This window comes from Mirounga angustirostris, unplaced genomic scaffold, assembly GCF_029215605.1.
Source record: "Mirounga angustirostris isolate CCGP_5_RB_7025 unplaced genomic scaffold, mMirAng1.0.hap1 SCAF_5, whole genome shotgun sequence".
NCBI classification, from domain to species: Eukaryota; Metazoa; Chordata; class Mammalia; order Carnivora; family Phocidae; genus Mirounga; species Mirounga angustirostris.
The window spans coordinates 17,451,775-17,473,724 of record NW_026991713.1 but is presented as its reverse complement, the minus strand read 5'-3'; the positions used below and the strand labels follow the sequence as shown (position 1 = coordinate 17,473,724).

The following is a 21,950-nucleotide window of genomic DNA, read 5'->3' as shown; positions in this document are numbered from 1 at the left end:
CCAACAAACCGTTCTGCTTGGCCTATGGGTTTGTCTGGGTTTTTTGGGGGGTGTGTGTATCAATACTTAACATTGCCCTATCTTCCCCCTCCTTTCTCCTTCTCTGTCATATCATTTGATCTTCCTAAAAGCCCCAGAGAGTAGGTGTTATTTATCCCCATTTTACAGATGAGGAAGCTGAGGCTCAGAGAGAAATTAAGTAATTTGCTCAAGCCTACTCAGTAAGTAGAGCGTGCGAACTCAGATCTGGCTGATTCTAAATTCTGCTTGACTTTGTGCTTAGTGCTAAGCGGGTGGGAGCTAGTATTCGTGTTGCTATTACCCGGAGTCAAGCTACAGGGAGCACAGGCATGGCCCATCAGGGCCCCTGATGGCGCGGAGGCCAGGGTGATGGGGCTGAGAAGTCCTGGGGCCCTTCCTTCCAGGCCTTTGCCTCTGACCTCTACCTCCAGCATTGTCGTCTGGTGCTCTTCTAGACCCTCAGGTTACATTCTACACTGAAATAGTCTGCTCATCCGGGCTAACAGGTTGGCGGTGAAGATTCTCACCGTTTGGCTTACACCAAGCCAAAAACTCTTGTGCCATATTATATTCACCCAGTCTCGAACATGTGTTACTCTATGTTCACATTCAACTGACAGTTGAGAGCGATGGATTCAAGTCTTGGATACAGACTTGCTGGCTCTGTGAACCGCGGGAAAATTACTCAGCCTCTCTGAGCCTCATTTTCCTCTGGAAGGAATAATGCCTAACTTACCTTAGTTTCCTAGTCAGTCAGCAAGTATTTCTTGAGCACCTACCATGTGCCAGGCATCATTCTAGCTCCAACAGGGAACCACACAAAGATCCCTATGTTGTTCGGTGCCTTCGTCCCTCCAGTGGGAGGCGCTCTTCCCTTCTTCCTCTCCCCCACCCCACATTTTTACCTAGTGATTGCCTCCTTATTCGATCTAGACTCACGTCTGATGTCCTTTCCTCTGGGAAGGCTCCATGGCCCCTGGCAGAGCACTGACCACTGTTCACGGAAATGCTGGGTAGCTCATGTCTCTCCATCACCCATAAGCCTCTGGATTTCCTGCACCCTAGCATCCTTGGTGCCAACTGCGGGGCTCGGCGCCCAGTCAAATGTCAGTACAACATAGATAGAACTTCCGTTGTCCTTCCATCCTGCTGCTGGGACCCCTGATGCAATGACCGGCAACCTAGCAGCCAGATTGTACCATGAAGAGGTGGATCCCACCCAGGGATGGTGGAACAATGATGTCAGGAGCTTGCATCCCTGGGGACTCCATGAGTGGAGTCTAGGTAGCAAGTCTGGACTGCCTTCCTCCCTTCTCTACATACAGGAGGAAGAAAGGAACAAAATAAAATTCTCTTTTGTTTCGACCACTTTTATTTGGGGTCTCTCTTATCTTCACCGAACAAAAGCTGCCTTTGTGATTGATATCCACTATAAAGATTATGGGTGACCTCTATGTTTTTGGCTTGAGTAACTGGGTAGATGTTGCCATTTAAGGAGATGGTGAAGTAGGGAAAACAAACCAACAAGGTCGGGTGCGATTCAAGAGTTCTCTCTTGTTTACGTCCAAACTGAGATGCATATTATACATCCACGAGGAGCTATAGACAAACAAGCAGCTGGATATTTCAATGTAAGCCTCGAGGCTTGAGTGGAGGCAGAACTGAAGGTACAGATTTGGAAGCCATCATAATGGGGTTGCGACTTCTCAGAGAGGCCCCAGCAGCATTCAGTCTTCCAAGGGGGAAATGGCTTTGCCTTCCCTGTTATGTGTAAGCTTCACTTTTTACTGTAGATTCTTAGATAAGGATTGAATTTTGGTAAATCAAATTTCATTATACACATACTGGACAAACTTGCCATTTCAAAAAGTCCTTTGTAAATTATTATTATTGGAAGACCAAGTTTCTTTCTGTCACTTTTTCTTCTCTGATCCTGTTTAGTTTGTCCACATTTTGGGATTTTGATTTATCCTCAAGCATTTCCTTCTTGCATCTTCTTTCCTAAAATAAGAAATAAGAATTTAAAATGTTATTTTAAAAACGGAAAGTAAAAGTGAGAGTGTTACAGGGGGATTCAGACAATCTAAGAGACATGGAACTATAGCATTGGAAAAGAACTTTCTGATCCAGACACCTGCCTGGAGTGGGTTCCATGTGAGAAATCACAGCACATTAGGGCTGGCAGGGACTTCTGAGGTCTAGTACGCCAATGTTTCCCAGGTGCTGACTTATGGAATGGCACTGGGTTTTAGGGAATTTTTTCCCACTTAACAAAACTTTCAGTGCTGAAGGTATTTACTTTTGACTCACCCAGACAGCAATGGACAAACCCAAACTTTATTCTCCATGGTCAAGTCAAAACTGGGAATTTTTAAAAAAATTTGTCCATTTATTTTAAAGATTTTATTTATTTATTTATTTATTTATTTGGGAGAGAGAGAATGAGAGAGAGCAAGCACATGAGAGGGGGAGGGTCAGAGGGAGAAGCAGACTCCCTGCCGAGCAGGGAGCCCGATGCGGGACTCGATCCAGGGACTCCAGGATTATGACCTGAGCCGAAGGCAGTCGCTTAACCAACTGAGCCACCCAGGCGCCCTGTCCACTTATTTTAGAGAGAGAGAGAGAGTGGGTGCAGGGACAGAGGGAGAGGGAGAGAGAATCTCAAGCAGACTCCACATCAAGCACAGAGCCTGACACGGGGCCCGATACCACGACCCCGACATCATGGCCCTGAGATCATGACCTGAGCCGAAACCAAGAGTCAATTGGCATTCTGGCCAATGCTCAGAAATCTGTGGTTCTAAGCACAGCTCTTAACTGACTGAGCTAACCCGGTGCCCCCCCAAACTCAGAATTTTTAATGAATCCATATATAAGTATAATTTCCTATTGAGGATTTGTGAGGTTTTATTAAGGATAATGAATTTAAAAGGAAGCTTAATAAATTCCTAACTCTACTGAAGAATATATGTCCTATGGACTGAATGATTAGTTCCCCCCTCCCCAAATTCTTATGTTGAAACCCTAATCCCCACTGTGATGGTATTTGGAGGTGGGGCCTTTGGGTGACAATTAGGTCATGAGGATGGAGCCCCCACGATGGGATTCATGCCCCTATAAGAAGTCACTGAGAGAGAGAGCTTGCTTGCCCTCTCTCTGCTCTCTGCCCTGTGTGGATACGGCAAGAAGGTGGCTGTCTACAGCCAGGAAGTAGGCTCTTATTCCCTCACGGCCAGACTCTGGAACGGTGAGAAGTAAATGTTTGCTCTGTAAGCCACCCAGGCGATGGTGTTTTTATGATAACAACCTGAATAAAGACAATATACCTGGTACATATTTGTCTGTGCTGAGACACAGGTGCCCTCATAGGTAATTATGCAGTTTTACTGAGCAGTGATCAAGAATTCAGATAGTGTATCCTTCCAACTCTCATTTGACAAATAAGGAAACTGAGGCCACCAAACATAGACATATGTTAAACAAATATGTATGTTAACCAAACATATATATGTGTAGATACATATATACATACATACATAGATATATATTTGGAAGAGATAAGGCTGGTGTTGAGAGGAGTTGGATGTGAGCGTGGGGTGGGTGCTGGGTAGTTGTAGGAGCTGGGCAGATGTGGGGGGTGGGCACCAGATTGTCCAGTGAATGCCGAGTCACCCACTCAGTGGACGGGAGAGATGACAAATGAGACCGGTGGGGAAGGGGGTGGTTTCTGATAATCACAGGGGCTTGAGCGCTCCTAAGTGTACAGCGGAAATGGAATGGATGGTAAGAAGGGGAGAAATCAACGTGTGGTCCCATAAATAATTTATACAACCTCTTGAAGTGATGGGTCGCTCAACATCAAATGCTCTGTCTTTCAGATTCCACCCCCTACCTGCTTCTCTGTAAGACGTCAGCTGGGTGTATGGAGGGGAGCTCAGGCAACACTGGGAGGCGGGGGAAAGGGGGACTGGGTCGGGAGTCACCACTGACTTTGAAGACTCCCCAGGGGACTCGCAAGACTCATCATGTCATTATACTCATGGCTGTGATTTATTACAGAGAATGGGCACAGAGCAAAATGAGCTAAGGGTGAGGGCGCATGGGGCAACGTCTAGAGGAAACCAGGTGCAAGTTTTAAGACTCTTCTCCCTTCTCCCAGCGGTCACACAGGGATGCACTTAATTCATTAGCAACCAGTTGTGACAACACGTGTGAAATGCTGTCTGTCAGGAAAGATTGATGGAGCCTAGAAGGCCAGGGACTTCACTGGGGCTCAGTCACGTGGGCACCCTTTGCCTCGCACGTACCAAAATTCCAGACTTCCAGAGGAAGGCAGGTGTTCAGCATAAACCATATTGTTTGTACCAAGATTTTGGGCACAAAAAGCCACTCTTGTCAGTTCTGGGAATGGTGACAACCCTGCCTGAATCCAAGTTCCCAGAGGCCAGCCAACCTTGCAAATAGTCCGGAGCTGGCTATGTTAACTCTTTTCTGCAAGGGGCCTTGGATCCATTTGTATCTTCTCCATAGCTGGATCCATGATCACCACATCACTGTGGGTTCTAGGTTCTGCCAGGGGCCATGTGCTTTCCAAAGTCCTGCATATCCTGAGCTGGCCACAGGAAGCTATGTGTGGTGGGGCAGGCCATCGACCCAGCCAGACACAGCCTTCCACCAGTGCTACCATCCTGTGCCAGAGGTGACCTCACTGGGACTTCTTTCCATCCTTCCCACCCCCCCCCCCAATTCCTTATGGGAAAGTATGGCATGACCCTTATCCCCCTTAGTATCCTATCTGCCCCTTGGGTCTGATCATCTGTCCATAGCTTGGTCCCAAGGCAGGAGGTGGGAAGGCAGTGCAGGACCCTAGCATTTGAACTGCTTTCTCTGCCTTCTTTTCTTTTCTCCTTCCCCCAGGCCACTGAGCTGGGGACAGGTGGCTTCCCATGCCTTCAAAGCCACAACATCATACTCAGAATAGACTTGGGCATCTGGGCAGCCAGTCCTAGCTGCTGTTAATGTATTCATGAGAGCTAGAGAAACATAGACAGTCCTTTTCTCTCTTGGCAAATGTTGGCTTCCAATGCTGCTTGGAGATTCAACGTGGACAAATTACTTTTTATTATCATTACCATTATCAACATTCCCCAGCAGCATGGGACTTTTATTACAATCAATGAAGCTACATGCGACACATCATCACCAAATCCATAGTTTACATCCGGGTTCACTCTTGGTGGTGTACATCCTGTGGGTTTGGACAAATGTTGAATGACATATATTCATCATTATGGTATCATACGGAGCGTTTTCACTGCCCTAAAAATCCTCTGTGCTCTGCCTATTCATCCCTTCTTCCTTGCTGAGCCCTGGCAACTGTTGATCATTTTACTGCCTCCATAGTTTTGCCTTTTCCAGAATGTCATGTAGTTGGAATCATACAGCGTGCAGCCTTTTCAGATTGGCTTCTTTCACATAGAAATATACATCATTCTTTGCATTTTCCAGTTGGAAAAGGGAGGCTGGAAAGTCAAGTATGTGTCAATCAGAGTCTTCCACTGAAGGCAACTACTCTGGAGTGTTCAGAAGGAGCTCAGCCCTGCCGATGCCCTGATTTTGGACTATAGGACTCCAAAACCGTGAGAGAATAAATTTCTGTGGTTTGAAGCCAGCAGATGTGTGGTGATTTGTTTTGGGTGCCACAGAAAATGAATACGCTGTCACTTGGCATCGATGCCAAGGTTCCTAGGGAAGCATGTGGGATGGGGTCCTGTGAACTCACAGCTCCTCCAAAGAACCAGACCCTTGGGCTCTACCTTGCCACACAGCACTTACGTCTGATGGGCAGAGCCCAGGTCCCTTGCTGCATTTTAGCTGCAAGGCATGCTGGGAGCCAGTATACTTTCTGGCCCCTCCCTGGAGTGGGAGGGGTTTGCAATGCTCAAAGATGCTGGGTGGCTGTAAGTATGACAAGCATCCTCTCCAAAGGGGCTCAGCCAAAGTCACTGTGTTATTAGTCTACTTGGGTTGCCATGACAGACTCTGTGGCTTAAATAATAGACATTTATTGTCCCACAGTTCTGGAGACCAGAAGTCCAAGACTGAGATTCTGGCAGGGTTGAATTTTGGGAGGTCTCTCTTCTTGGCTTGTAGACAGCAGCCTTCTCATGGTGTCCTCCCAGGGCTTGTCCTCTGTGAGTGTGCCAGAGAGAGCGAGCTCTGGGGTTTCTGCCTCTTCTTATCAGGACACCTGTCCTATTGGATAAGGGCTGCACGCTTATGGTTTCATTTAACCTTAATAACCCTTTTGTTTTAAAGATTTATTTATGGGGTGCCTCAGAGGCTCAGTTGGTTAAGCATCTGCCTTTGGCTCAGGGTCCTGAGATTGAGTCCTGCGTCGTGCTCCCTGCTCGGTGGGGAGTCTGCTTTTCCCTCTCCCTCTACCCCTCACCCCCACTCGTGTGCTCTCTCTCTCAAAAAATAAATAAAAATTTAAAAAGTAAAGATTTATGTATTTATTTGAGAGAGAGAGAGAGCATGGGGGGGAGAGGCAGAGAGAGAGAGAGAGGAAATCCCAAGCAGACTCCCTGCTGAACGTGGAGCTTGACACAGTGCTCGATCTCATGACCCTGAGATCATGACCTGGCCGAAATCAAGAGTTGGACACTTAACTGCCTGCCGCCCAGGTGCCCCACCTTAATAACCCTTTTAAAGACCTCACGTCCAACAGCCACACTGGGCATTATGCATCTCCACATGAATTTTGGAGGACAATCCAGTCCAGCACAGTTACACAGTTGTTGGGGTGTGCTGAGCTCTGTGCACGCTCGTGGCTCTGAATCCATCTCTTAGCTCATCCCCCATCAGATTTGGGCATGCTGGTCACCATGTATCTAGAAAAAGCAAGGGTGACTGGCTTCTGGCACCATTTTACCTTATTGCCTGGCAGGAAGGGGGCAGGGGAGGGGAGGAGATCAACCAATTACCCTAGGACGTTGGTGGTGGAGCCGTAGGTTCTGTGTCTCCACCCACACCTTGCAGTCTGTGTATTCATAGTTCTTAGTGGCAAACAACAGAAACCAAGTGTGGCTTAGGTGGAGAGGAATTTATTGGAGGATTGTTGGGTGACTCAGAGAAATGCTAAGAGTGCCTGGAAATAGCTAAAAAGTCAGCAGGAAGAAGGGAGGTGGAACGCCATGATCCCAGTGCACAGTCAGTCCAGAGAGGCCACCGCTGCCAATGCCACAGGATTTTGTGGTCCTGCCACTACAGCGGATTCTCTGCTGTCCCTGCTTTTCTACATCAGCAGCTCTTGGCTCAGCGTACTATAGTGGGTGCCTCTGATCGGTCAGACTTAGATCTGTGTAGTCCTCACAACAATTCTAAAAATACGTATTATCGTTCCCATTTTACAGATGAGGAAACTGAGACCCAAAGATGTTATGTGACTTGCCAATGGCAGGTTTAAGTCAGCCTGACTCCCAAGCCCATGCTCCCAGTAACCCCAGCTGTTGCCTCAGCCCCATTGCTGGATAAAGGACACGTGTGCTTCCAAAGGGGTCATTCTGGTTGCTCCTGCCAGTAATGTAAGTGTGTCCTCTTCTCACTCCACCTTTCCCAGCGTCAGGGGAAGTGTATCATTTATCACAAAGCCTTGCTAATTTGATGGACTAAAACAGTGTCTTCTTGTTTTGGTTTGCTTCTTTGCTTTAACTGTTGATGTTGAACATTTCCCCATATTCTATTATCCACTTATATTTCCTTTTCGTATGTGTGAAAAATCCCATCCCTGTTTTTTGTTCATGTGTCTACTGGGGTCTCGGTGGTTTTATCTTAGTTGTTTGTTCACATGAGCTCTTTACATATAGCAAAGAAGTTTAACTCTTTCTTTCTCTTTTTTCCCAATGAGTATTTTCACCATATTTTTATTTCCTGTTTAACTTTATTCATTTTCCTTTGACAAACAGGAGCTTTGCACTTTAGGGTCAAATACTTAACAATTATTTTTCAGGCTGCCTGCTTAACACAAGGGACTGTTTCAGGCGGAGACATCTCTAACCCTGAATACTTCGAGAATTCCTCTTTTTCATGCCCTGCCACCTCACAATACTTCTGGGTCAATAGGCTTATAAGAGTCCTTTCATCTCCAGAGAGAGGGTCATAAACAACTCTGAGAGGCACGGTTTTTCACTACACCCTGGGGCAAAGAAAAAAAAAAGACAAAGGTGAGTATTGTTTGCTCCAGTCATTGACACAGACTCCTCTCGTCCCCCCATCTAAACAACTATGGCTTGGGGAACGCTAAAACCCGTTTTTAAAAATCACGGAGGTTTGACCTGCAGGAAGGAAAGGCTCTGAAAGTGGGCATGTCTGTGAGTGCAGGGCCTGCTGACGGCCTGAAAAGCTCTCCTTTAACTCCTTATTGCCCACCCCACCTTGACCTGCGCCCCCAAGCTCCTCCGAGGGTTGATCTTGATAAAGCATGATCTCGATAGGAAGTCTAGACGATGCGCTGTTAGACATCTGGAGAACATAGGGACATGGTTGGTACACTGAAGCAAGAGTCTTGGAGCTATGTAATGTGGCACTTAGGAGCTGTGCAAATGGGAGCAAGTCCCTTAATCTGCCTGAGACTCAGTCTTGTCGTCTGTGTAATGGGATACTCGTGCTGGCCTTGTGTGATTGACATGAGGATTAGGGGTGTGCACGACATGTTCTTAGCTGTCTGGCATGTGGTTAAGTACGCAGCAGAAGCCCATTCTAATGCATCAGGAAAGTAACTTGCTTTCCTGCAAGTTCCGGGCAAGAACTTGCGGGTCATCTGCTGTGTGCCCAGCATTGCATCAGGTCAGTGGCAACTGGTCCCCCAAATCAACCTTTATGAATTTACAAGGTGCCACCCAGGAGCCAGGGCACAGCTCAAGAAATGACTCTGCAACCATCTGACAGTGTAGAAGTGCTGAATTATAGAGGAAGGGCTTTGCGTCTTACGAGAAGCGAGATAACGTCTGTAGGCTGAAGTATTAGGGAAAGCTTCCTAGAGGAAGTAGGGGCTTGAGTTGGGTTTTGATGATTTAAGAAACATTTTCTCCTTCTATTGGGACATTTTTTCCCTCTGAAAATGAAAATAGCTATATGTTTTTCCTTTTTAAAAATAATATGTACTCTTCAAAAAATACTTAGACAATGCAGTAAACGGATTTTATTTTATTTTATTTTTTTAAGATTTTATTTATTTATTTGAGAGAGAGAGACTGAGAGAGAGAGCACATGAGAGGGGGGAGGGTCAGAGGGAGAAGCAGACTCCCCGCTGAGCAGGGAGCCCGATGCGGGACTCGATCCAGGGACTCCAGGATCATGACCTGAGCCGAAGGCAGTCGCTTAACCAACTGAGCCACCCAGGTGCCCCAGTAAACGGATTTTAAAGATCTCAACACCCAGGAATACCTACCATTAATGTTTATATAAAATGTATATATTTGGATACAAATATAATTAGATTTGCTTATGTATTTATAGAAAAACAAGAGGATATATACATACTGTGTGGTAATGTCTTTAACTGATTCAGTCATTTCCTTTGTAGTGGCTGGAGTATTTCATCATATGGAGGTTTTATACTTTTTTAAACCAAACCCGAGGGGTGCCTGGGTGGCTCAGTCGTTAAGTGTCTGCCTTCAGCTCAGGTCATGATCCCGGGGTCCTGGGATCGAGCCCCGCATCGAGCCCCGCATCGGGCTCCCTGCCCCACGGGGAGCCTGCCTCTTCCTCTCCCACTGCCCCCTGCTTGTGTTCCCTCTCTTGCTGTCTCTCTCTGTCAAATAAATAAATAAAATCTTAAACAAACAAACCCGAATTGCTAGACCCTTAGGTGATTTTGGCACAGCTAAGTATGTGAATATTCAAATTCTTTCAATCAATAGCTTAGTGATTTTAGTCAAATTATTGTTGGATCACTTTCCAGAAATGTTGTATAAGTTGTATTGATTTACATTCACTTCCACCATCAGTACATAAGGATTCTCTTTTCCCCACACCATTCCCAGCACTGGGTCTTGTCAATATTTTATAATTTCTGCCAGGCTGCAGGCAAAAATGATATCACTCCTTTAATATGTATTTCTAGACCACCCTATGTTAACACTATCATGCTAGGCATGATAGAGACAGGGCCCCAGCCCTCCCCTCACAGAGTTCAAAGATCTACAGGATTGAGAGACATTAATTAAGCAGGTCCTGCAAATTTGCGAGGAGGGCTGTTATCATTTGCCTTTCTTAGATTATCCAGTCAGGTCCTTAGGTTTTATGGTGATGTAACTTCATGTTTGTCAGTGGACCAAGGAGATGGCTGCTCTCTTTTGTCTCTGTTAACTCATGAAATGATACAGATGAAGGGACAACACTACAGAACATCCCGAGGGATTTTCTAGGGGAAAAAGATGAAATCAGTTAGGCTTTTCTGGCCTCATTTCTATAACATCCTTGGAATCTTATTTATTATTAATGTCTTGAGGACTGCATCATGCCCGTGGGGATTATATCCTGATGTGGCATACTTTAATTGCACAACATGGGATAAAATAATAATTATATAAAATGGTGCTGGAATAACTGGATATCTGTATAAAAAAAAAGAGAGAGAGAGAACCTCCATGCTTACCTTACACCAGACAGCCAAATTTCACTCGACATAGATCAAAGACTTCAACATAAGTGCTAGAACCTTTATGCTTCAGCAAGAAAATACGGGAGAAAATCTGTGTGGCGTTGAGTTAGGCCAAGATTTCTTTAACAGAACACAGAAACACGAACCATCAAAGAAACACTTACTAAAATGGACTTCAGGTTTGAAAACCTTTGCTCTTCAAAAGGCACGGTTAAGAAAACAAAAAGGAGAGCAGACTGAGAGCAGATATATGCAAAACATGTATGAGCTTGTATCCAGAAAATTTGAAGAATTTAGAAATATCACAACCGATCATAAGAAATAATGGTTAAAAATTTGAACAGATACTGCACAACAGGAGATTTTTGAATAATTAAGAAACACATGAAAAGAGGGGCACCTGGGTGGCTCAGTCGTTAAGCATCTGCCTTTGGCTCAGGTCATGATCCCAGGATCCTGGGATCGAGCCCCGCATCCGGCTCCCTGCTCATCGGGGGGCCTGCTTCTCCCTCTCCCACTCCTCCTGCTTCTGTTCCTGCTCTCAGTGTCTCTCTCTCTGTCAAATAAATAAATAAAATCTTAAAAAAAAAACACACACATGAAAAGATGCTCAGCATCACTCGTCATCACGGACATGCAGTTAAGATGAATGTGACAGATCATTAAACATTCAGTAGAATGGCTAAGATTAAAAAGACTGACAACACTAGGTATTGAAAAGGATATGAGAGTCTCCTCCTTTGCTGGTAGTGATGCAAAAGGGTACAAAAGTCACTTTGGAGAGGTAGGCCGTGTTCTATAATGTGTCCTAGGTATTTGCCCAAGATTAATGAAAACATTCGTTCATACACAGACTTGCATGCAAATGTGCTTTGCAGCGCTATTCATATTAGCTAAAAACTGGAAACCGTGCAAATGTCCGTCAACTGATGGATGGATGGATGAACAGATTGTGGTAAATCCACACTGTGGAATACTGCTCAGCAATAAAAAAGGAATTCCATATTAAGGTGAATGAATTTCAGAATAATTTTGTTAAGTGGAAGGAGCCGGCCATGGCAGGCTACTTAGAGCATGATTCAATTTCCATAGAACTGTAGAAAAGGCAGGGCCACGTGGGTGGTTCAGTCGGTTAAGTGTCTGATTCTTCCGCCCAGGTCTCGAGCTCAGGGTTGTGAGTTCAAGCCCTGCACTGGGCTCCACACTGGGCGTGGAGCCTACTTAAAAAAAAAAAAAAATGTAGGAAAGGCAAAACCGTAGTGAAAGAAAGATGATCAGTGGCTGCCTGGAGGAGCCAGGGTCTGGGTAGGAGATGGACGGCAGAGGGGGCAAGAGGGAACTGTCTGGACAGTGGAAATATTCTGTATCTCGATTGCAGTCATGGAGGTTTATACTGTTTACAATTGCCTAAACTCAGCAAACTGTACCCCTAGAGTTAATAGGTTTTATTTATGTATTAAAGCTGGGAGGAAAAAAGAAACATCAGAAAAAAATTGAACTTTCTTGCCTCTCTTCTTATGTATTTCCTGCTTTGGTATGATTTCTATTTTGAATCACACGTGGGAGTGAGCAATTGTAAGGTTTTCAGTTTGAGGTTCTCAGTGTCTTCATCTGGCCCCCAGCAGCATAGCATCGGAGGCCCTTTTGGTCATGCGCTGGGGACACCGGTCACCTCCAAGGCATCTACTGCTCTTGTCCTCCAAGCTCTGTGACTTTCATGCCAGGCTTGGGGCCCCAGAGTCTCTGGTGACACGGGGGCCACAGTGCCGGGTTCCTGCCTCCTCTGGTGACTACAGATGTCCTCTGCCTCCCAGGGCACAGGGTGGGAGGCACTCACACCTCCCTTCTGAAATCCCCCCCAGCACCCTCCCCCCACCTTTTCTCCCTGGCATTCTCCCTCCCATAGTTTTACATTTGTCTCCAAGAAAGTCTTCATCCAATCCCTCAGGCAGGTAGCAAGAAGCTGCTTGAAAGGGAGGGGTCGTGGAGCAGTGAAAGATACAGGAGAACAAACACAAGTGAATATTTCAATAAATTACTGGGCCATGGATATCAAAGTGTGCATCAGCGATGCTAATGTCCGAACCGAAGAGCGGCAGGAGGTGGGGGTCCTGGAAGGACGGGTCACAGGGGCACGCACAGGGGCTGGCAGGGGTGCAAAGGGAGACGGGCCGTGAAGGCACCCAACAGTCATCGTGTGCCATGTCATCTCTCTGGCAGCTGCGCCTGTAGGGCTCAGAGGGGGACGTGACCTGCCTCAGGTCACACAGGTCCACGTGGGCCGTCCGAGCCCTCAGCCCGACTGGCAGTCAAGCAAGAAGAGAGGGGACTCGGGAACCGCTGCTGCTGCCTGCCGTCTGGCTTTGTGACCTGGAATCTGCCAACACCGCTGTGTGACCCTGGGTAGGTTAGGTCACCGTTCCCTGCCTCAGTTTCCTCCTCTGTAACACAAGGATGGTAGCGGCCCCCACCTGGAAGCGGGTGGGGAGGGGAAGCACATCAAACGTGGCCTAGAACATGGGCCCCTGGCACCATGCCTGAGCCGGGCATGGGGTGGCCAGAGGCAGCCAGGTCATTGGATCAGAGCTGGAGAGCTTCCCTCCGGGTCATCTGGACGGGAGTTGGGGAGCTGGCCAGGGCCCGCTGCAGTAGGGAGCAGCTGGGGAGCTGATTTCTAAGCTGTGCGTGGACGGGAAGGGTGGGTGAGGCCACGCAGGGGGCATCTGGAGTGGGGTCGAGCCCTAGGGTCCAACAGCCCTCTCTTCCAGAAGGCAAGGAGAGGAGCCTCTGGGGCCTAAACTGGCCAGAGGGGGCATCAGAAAATGAACAGAATAACGGTGGGTATTTCTTCCCTCCTCCTTTGTCTCCCTCATCTTTTCCTTCCTCTCTCCTTTTGTCCTTCTCTGCCTCTTCCCCTTCTCCTCTCCCCCTCTGTCTTCCTTTCTTTCATCCCCACCTTGTTCCAAAAAGACTGCGAAGAAGAGTCTGCGCTCTGAGCTATGTCATGAGTAACCCACTTGTGTACTTGCGGTTTACCTACCTGTAGAAAAATCTGTACCTAAGATCACCACATGCTGTGGGCGAATGGTTTCTGATTCCACTCCACAAATATTTACTGTGCTCTGGTTAACTGAGCGTACTTTGTGCTGGAGGTGCCAGAGAGATGCAAATGGGCAAGGCCAGTCGTTGGAGGAGCCAGTCGGGGGGCCCCTGGCTGATGTTGGCAGAAGACAAGCCCTCCTTTCCCAAGGATGCTAAAGGGCTCTCTGTCTCCCAGTGCCCTGGGCCCACTTCCCTCTTGAGCCGAGTGCAGAAAGGGGCATGGCTGCCAGTCCTGCGAGGTCTCAACAAGACTGTACATTGAAGGCCTAAGTCCACGGGAACGAGGCCGAGCCCGGCCTGCAGGTATGGGAGGGCTTGATAAATATCTGTGGGCTCACTGCTGATGGCATGCACGAGCTGGGATTCTGATTTCGCATCTATTTCTTCCTTGCCTGTGAGTTTTCCACGATCATCCATATACATAGAACTTTCCCCTTAACACGTTTTCCCGGACCACACCAGGCTTTGAAACGGGCGGCCCCAGTTTTATTTGCATGTCGTTTAGTTCTGAGAAGACATTTCCAGCCTAACAATCAAGCAAGCTTTAGCCAGGTCCCAGGATGAGCACAGTGCTGGTTTGCCAGAACTCTCGGGGTTAAAGGGAATTAGAAAAATAAGGGAAAAATAAGATCTGAAGAGCAACTGGGGGTTGCAGTCGGGAAGACTGTTCCCCAAATGCTTTAGGCTCTGAATTCCTGGCCTTGGTGTGACGTGGAGCCATCTGTGAGTAATTCTGACCGATGAATGATGAACAGAAGTGACGCGTGTTTCTTCTGGGCTGGATCACTGAATCGTTCACGCGAGGCCTGCCGGAGACTTCCTCTCCTCGGGCCTGGCAACCATCATTGCTCTAGGTAGGGGCTGCTTTGGCCTCATCCTTGAAAAATGCCATGTGGACAGCCCCTCTTCTGGCCACCACAGACGTGGTGGAGTGAGATGTAAGCCCTGGCTGTAGCCACTGAAATTGGGGCTTGTTTGTTAGTGCAGCATAACTTGGCCTGTCCTGACTGCTACATCGGGAAAACAGAAACCCTGACCTGAGAGGCTGGCCTTCCTTATCCTCTCTTCAAAGTTCAAAATACCAAATCTTCTCACTTTTCCTCAGTCTTATCAGGCAACACTGTGCTTTATCTGGTCAATATTTATCATGTAGCGTGAGTAAAAGAGGTAAAAAAAAGTTTTGTTAGAAATGTACAGAAAGCAATGAGTCCATTTGAGGTTGGGAAGTTTGCAGTGTGACAGAGGAGACAAGAAATGGAATCTTTTCCCTCACCCCTAATGTGGGTAGAACAACAGAATCCCAGGCCATTACCGGTGACCATTACGGTAGACTTTAGAGGTGATCTGACTTAACTTTGTAGTCCAAGAAGGCATTACTTCTCCATCTCTGACTTAGCTGTACCTACCCAGTGCCAGCCAAGAAGCTGAGCACTAGAGACAGAGGTGAATGAAACTCAATCTAATGGGTACAGTGACCCAAGAGGGGTTTGGACCTAGTGCTCAGAGCACCGAGAAGGAAAGAAGCTACTTCAGATGAGAAATCAGGGAAGGCGTCTTGGAAGAGGTGGTAGTTTACCTATGAGAGCCTTACCCCTCACTGTATGTTTGTATGTTTGGGCCAATTCCCGACTGATGTGGGAAATAAGAAAATGGATGTTGGCGTGGCTCACCACCTTCTTTGGGCCAACTCAACCCTCCGTGACCCACCAGAAATTACACTTCTCAGCCCTGTGACTTCTCAGACTGCCTTATGCATGTCCAGACTTTTGTCCAGGTACATTGAGGTCTCTGCTCTGGATGGTGAGAGCCCAGTTGGGTGAACCCTGCCTGCTCTGTAAAACCAGGAATTAAAACGAGAGCCTGACATTCTAGGCAAAGTGTTGGAAGTGCTCATCTAACCATGCTCTGTGCAAAGAATCCCTGCCTTGATTGGGGTGGGTGGCCATGTGTTCAACTCCCATCCCCAATCTCCTGTGGGGGGAGAATCACTGAAGAATGGCTTTGTTCTGGGTTGTTGAGCTCTGCAGCCTTTAGCAAGCAACTCATTCACAAGTGAGTACAAATTAATACAGTACATACCAGTTACATAAATATTGTGCTGTAATTGATTGTCTTCTGTAATCAAAGGCAAGGCTGCTGACTTTGTTACTTCCCCTACCTTGCAACTCTGGGGGAAGGGAACTGAGGTGGTAGAGGTGGGTTTTGCTGCATGGGTCTGTTTGTAAGCTGTGTCTCATGTATTGAGAAGAGGGGTAAGACCCCTTACATTCAGATTCAATAAGTATTTATCAAATGCCTATTATGTGAGAGGCATTGAAAGACCTATTATCTTAGTTTGTTATGAATTGAGTTAATAGTAGGAACAATTTGATAATATGACACAAAAGTTAGTCTTTACGATAACATTTTCCCCCCCTGGTAGATATTATTGTTGGAATTTAAATAATCCTTTAGGTTTTAAAAACCCAATGTAAACTTATTAAGGAAAATAAAAAGACATGGCAGCTCCTACCTCTTTGCTTACGGAAACCACAGAGGGCAGAAGAACAAGATCTTCAGTTCCGGGTGGTAGGTAAGTGGACTGTAGTAGCCGATTTTCGAAAGTTAGAACAGGGTAGGTGAGCCAGTGATCTCCCGCTATTTGCCTGCATCCGCTTTATTGATTGTTGAACCACTTCCATGCATGGCATTGGAAATTTTAAGTTACTTCCCACAATACAAGAAAGCAACGTCATCTTTCCATTTACCTGCCAACGCTAAGGCCGGCTGGGTTTTTCCATCAGTTGTTTGGATTCGGAGGACAGTTAATTCGTGGGGGCAACCTCTCACTCCCCCCCCCCCCGCTGGGACTCGAGTGTACTTGGGAAAATTTGGAGGGAGCGCTGCCCGTTGGGAAGCCAGAGTTTTAAAATCCGCAAGCAAGCCCCTTTTGCCTTGTCGACGGAGAGACTCTGCGTAAAGCCCCGAGGAAGCTCAGTTGTCGCCTGACCCCCCCGGGTAGTGCGGTTTCCCTAACCTTGACCCAAAGTCAGCCGTTTTTAACTCCTTTCCAAAACATCGCACCAGCCTGGCTGTGGTTTGAAAGAGAAACGAAACCGCCCGTTTTGGGCGTCCGCAAAAGGGCACTCGCTCCCTGGGGGCTAGGAGCAACTTCTCGACCACCCGGCCCAGGCATCTGAGATGATCGCGGACCACCAGACCCCTTTCCGCTCTCGTGCCCAACTCGCTCGCTGCCACTTCCCTCCACAAACGCCGGCAGGAGTGGGTGGTAGCACCGAGGCGATTTTATTCGCGTTTTTTTCCCTCCGGGTTTTGTCATGGAAACGCTGACACAACCTCCAGACGGCGGCCGAGCCCGGCCGGGGACTGAGGGCTTTTGGGACCCTGCGGGAGCGCGGCGCACTCTGCACTCCCCGGGAAACAGCTGGACGCGACCAATTCCCGGGTAGGGGCGGGGGGAGCGCGACGCTCCGCCCCGGCGCTCGGGTCCCTCCCTCCTCCCGGCTCTCCGCGGGCGCCCTCCCCTCGCCGGGGGCTGCGAGTTGCATTTGGTAAGACCCAGCCCGGAATATATAGATCACTGGAGCGCAATGAAGTAGCCTTTGGAGAGGAGGGAGGGGGCCCGTCCGACAGCCCCAGCGGCCAGCGCAGCGGCGGCACCATCCGCGCTCGCACCCCAGCCGCCCGGCCCGCGAGGAGGCAGCGCGGCGGCCGCCGGCGGGAGCGGAGGCGGCGGGGAGGTGGAGAGGAGCAGCAGGAGGAGCAGGGCGCGCAGCCGGCGGGTCCACGCATCTCCGCACTTCCAGAGCAACTCCGGCGCCTTCCATACCCCTGCCCGGGGCTGGGGGCTCCGAGAGCGGCCGCGAAGCCCTCCCGATCGTTCCCGATCTGCCCAGCCCTGCCCTGCGCCTCCCGGGCTCCGCTCCGCGCGGCAGGGTCCCGGCTCCTGCGCCCCGGACGCGCCTCCCGGACACCCCGGTCCCCGCAGCCAGGACAAAGCCATGAAGCCGGCGCTGCTGGAAGTGATGAGGATGAACAGAATTTGCCGGATGGTGCTGGCCACTTGCTTGGGATCCTTTATCCTGGTCATCTTCTATTTCCAAAGTATGTTGCACCCAGGTAGGGGGCGCGTTAGCGTGGTTTTGTTGGATTTTTTTTTTTTTTTTTTTTTTTCTCTCGCGCGCTCTAGCTCGCTCACTGGCGCCGGGTTTCTGCCTCTTCCAACCTTACCTCTTCCCTCTCAGCCACCTCGGGGCTCCTTGGTCCCCGGTCTGCCCGGGTCGCCGAGTCGGGATGGAAAGGAGGAGGGAAGACGTGCTCACCTTCCTCTTCCTCCCGGCTCCAGGCTGGAGGATGGGAGCAGGAGGGGCGGTAGTTCCCACCCCCCTCCCTTTTTTCTTTGTGTCTCTTGTCTGTCTGTCTGCGAGGTAGCAGAGCAAGGTAGAGAGGTTGTGGGCAGCTCCTGGTGGTGGGGGACCGGTTTGAAGAGAACGCAACTCCCCGCTGATGCGGCGATCTGAGGATGAAAGAGGCGCCGGGAGCCTGCCGCCCTGCGCCCGGGCGCGCTGTCTTTTCCTGGGTGGGGGGCCCGGGGGCGAAGGCTGAGCGCCCCGGCGAGGTCGCCAGTCCCCGCCGCGAGCTGGGGAGCCCGAGGCTTAGGCTCCCACGTGTCCCGGGCTCGGCGCCGCGCGGAGGTGTGGGGAGAGGTTGGGTGCCCGGCGCTGCCCCTCCACCAGGCTGGGGAAGGGGCCGGGCGCCCGCTAATTGCCCCCCGGGGTCTGGCTCCTCAGTGACCTTGCGGCTGGTGCCCTGGGGCCTGCTTCACCATGTGCCCCCACCCCAACGGCTCTCCCGACCCTGTGCTGGTCACGGTCCCCGGGTCACGCCTTGACCGCAGCAGTTTTGGAGGAAACTTTGGCTGGGTCCTGAGCTGACCGTCAGGTTGCTTACCCCACTCCTGGGTTCCGAGCATCCGAAGTCCCCCAGAGGGCCCCGGGGCTTGTGGCAATGAGCCCCCTCCCCCGCAGCCCTCGGGAGCTTCTACAAGTTCCACATCTGAAATGTGGACTGGGGGAGGATCGAGGCTCGCCCCTTCCAAGGGGCGCTAAGGAAAGTTTGGGACCTGGGGAGGGAGGGGCGCCTTCGAGCGCGGCGGCCGGGGGTTCGCAGCTCGGGCCCCCAAGCCCAACAGGTAAAAACCTTCCGAGGAGGCTTCGGGGCGACGCGGCTCTCCCCGGGGAGCCGTGGTATCCACACCCCACCTCAACCCCGGCAGGCCCCCGCTGGGCCACCTTGGCTCCGAAATCCATTTTTTTTACGCCTCCGAGTTGCCTTTCTCATTATAGCCACAGCAATAATTTGCTTTTATAATTGCAAGGAGGGAGATGGAAGCACATTTCCTTCCAGGGAAGTGGGGTTGGTGTTTTTTTTCTTTTTGCCGCCCCCCCCCCCCCCCGCGTTCTCCTTTCAGTGTGTATCTAACACTTTGAGCAGACGCAGCCCCGAATTCTTCTAGCCTGCATTTGGGTGGGTGGCAGAGGAATAAAGCTGTTCTTGCCATCAATCAGGCCGGGGCTGCCGTTGGGAGCTTCCTTGACAGCGCGGGGTCCGCCGGGCCCCTGGGCCCAGCTCCCCGCTCAGCCGAGCAGTTGTTAAAGCGGCCACACGGCCAAGGATATGGTCTGACACTACCACACGGAACCTCAGGACCTCCGAGCCAGCCTTGTAAAAGATGGCTTTTGTTTGCAGTTGGGTATTTTTAGTTCCATGTCAGCAAACTGCAGCCGTGTTTGTCTCCTCACCCAAACCGGTGGTTGGGAAACTTCTAAGGCAATTTAAAAATGGACCTCGCTGATGTTCTGGGCGGCGGGCGGTGGTTGCAAGCGCGCTGGGCCAGACAGAGGCATCCTGGAGGCCAGACCAGACTCCGCCCCGGGGACTGGGGGACTGGGTGGTGTGCAAGTACACTGGGGCTCCACCAGTTTAAACAAAGGGCCGAATGATTTGGTCTAGACTCTAGACATGTGTTTAGGTCACTTAAAATTTTGCCTGGATGGAAAGTGCCAGGTAGCTCTTTGCAGAAATGCCTGGAACAGGGATGGATCTTAGACTCCATCGGGAATGCACTTGAACTTCACTGTACCTGTTAGTGGTCCAGGGAAATATAACTATATATAACTATATATGTAACTGTGTGTGTGTGTGTGTGTGTGTGTATATATATATATATATATATATATAAAACTATATATGTAACTATGTAAATTAACTATAATACCACCGCTATCCATGCTTTTCATGTAGCCTGGGCTTTGCTTTTCTTGTCTGAGAATTAGGAAATAACTTTCTAACCAGAGACACCAGGAAGAAATTTCCAACTTGTAACTGGCACTTTGCTAAAATTTCCAGCCCCGGTTTTCAACGTTGGCTTGAAAGTGGCACTGGACTTTGGGAATCAGGGACAGAACTTTCTCTAAGGGTGTCCTAATAAGGATCCTCTGTCCTTGACCCTATGTTCTCAGCCTTTGCTTCCCTTCCTAGCCCCCTTGCCACCCAAGAAATAGCATTTGTTTATTATTCATATCTCTATGAGTATGCTCTTCTGACTACCCCCCACCCCGTCCTTAGCAAGTACTACTTTCAGTACCTTCTCTTCAATACAGACCTGAAGATGGTTCAATCGAAAGGTCTTCCTTAATTTGAATTACATATGGTTCCGTGAAAACTTCATGCCAATGGTTCATTATAACACAGTGTGTAAAAACATGTTTTGAAATCAATATTAAACATTTCCCTTTCTGTTTTTTTCCATTTTATTCAACTTTACTGACATTAAACATCACGGAGCTGATGCTCCATCTTTTCTACTGCTTTGAGTTTCTTTAAAAGTGAGGTGATCTTTGCTTCTTCAATTTAGGGTAATGGTGGGATGATCCTTTGGCCGGGCTCTGCAGTTTCAGTCTTTCCAGATCACCCGGGGAGAGGCAGAAGGGACTGCAGCATGGCTTGGATTGGGTTGCTAAAAACCCAATTGGAGCCGTCTGGCAGGAGTTTCACATACCTGTATCTGATATAGAAAAATAGTATTCCAGGGCGCCTGGGTGGCTCAGTCGGTTAAGCGACTGCCTTCGGCTCAGGTCATGATCCTGGAGTCCCGGGATGGAGTCCCACGTCGGGCTCCCCGCTCAGCAGGGGGTCTGCTTCTCCCTCTGATCCCCTTCCCTCTCATGCTCTCTGTCTCTCACTCTCTCTCTCTCAAATAAATAAATAAAAAATCTTTTAAAAAAAAAAATGAAAGAAAAATAGTATTCCAAAAGAAATGGATTCCCGGCTTCTTTGGTGGCCAGAGAACACCTGGAGTGTGAGAGGAGGGAGAGAAAGAAGAAAGGAGACTGGTGATGGGGAGGGCTGGCTGTCTCTCCCTCTGAGTCTAATCTGGGGCCCATTGTCTTTTGTACTTTTCTAATTCATAAACTGAAGCAGTTCCTAAACTTGAGTAGCTGATCTTTGATTTGTTTGGAGCGTTCGGCAGAAGTGGGCCTTGTCAGGAAGGCAGCTTTCTTTAGATCTGTGACACTCTGATTTAATGGTTTTTGTTTAGATCAGGGCTTTTTTTTTTTTTTTTTTAAATTTTAGTTTTAAGTAATCTCTACACCCAGCGTGGGGCTTGGACTCACACCCCTGAGATCAAGAGTTGCATGGTCCACCGGCTGAGCCAGCCAGGTGCCCCGGGATCAGGTTTTAGGCCCCATTCTAGTTCCAGTGTTTTGCACAGTGCCTGACCCATAGTAGGCTCTCAGTAAAATATTTGCTGGATGAAAGCATGAAGTGGCTCAACCCTAGAAGACCCACTTCTCCGGTTTTTAGGAAGGTTGTCAAGTCTTGCCAAGAATGCCCTGTCAGTGAGTCTGGGTCTGTCTGGTGGGGACCGTTTCTTGCCTTCCTGGTCTCTGAGAGCCATCCCCGCCCCCCCCCCCCCCGACCCCCGCAGACATGAATTTGGTTTAAGTCATCATGCACCAGACAGGAGAATTCCCCAAGGCCTAGATTTGCTGCCCTGAGGTATGATGCAGCTGGGGGCACTGCTCCGTGTCCTGGGTACCGGGGAAGCTTGGCCTTGTTTAGCTACTGCCTTAAAGAAACCCATCCCCAGGACGAAAAC

At 49.1% G+C, this 21,950-nt stretch overlaps 1 protein-coding gene and 1 long non-coding RNA gene across 5 annotated transcripts in view; one reads left to right on the top strand and one right to left on the bottom strand.

Moving 5' to 3' along the window:
- Positions 1-1,809: 1,809 nt before the first annotated feature.
- LOC135364395 (uncharacterized) lies at positions 1,810-17,069 on the bottom strand. The gene is made up of 3 exons (XR_010411374.1): positions 16,302-17,069; positions 11,088-11,243; positions 1,810-2,022 (listed from the first exon to the last, which is right to left on the bottom strand). It is a non-coding gene; the product is annotated as an uncharacterized LOC135364395 (long non-coding RNA).
- Positions 17,070-17,321: 252 nt separating this feature from the next.
- CHST11 (carbohydrate sulfotransferase 11) overlaps positions 17,322-21,950 on the top strand; it is a 259,731-nt gene continuing 255,102 nt past the window's right edge. The window contains exon 1 of one of the 4 annotated variants that reach the window (XM_064590700.1): positions 17,322-17,908. In XM_064590700.1, coding sequence (XP_064446770.1) covers positions 17,791-17,908 — 118 coding nt within the window. In that variant the 5' untranslated portion in view covers positions 17,322-17,790. The remainder of the gene's footprint in view (positions 17,909-21,950) is intronic. The other 3 variants (XM_064590701.1, XM_045872699.3, XM_045872700.3) reach the window with 3 other exon arrangements.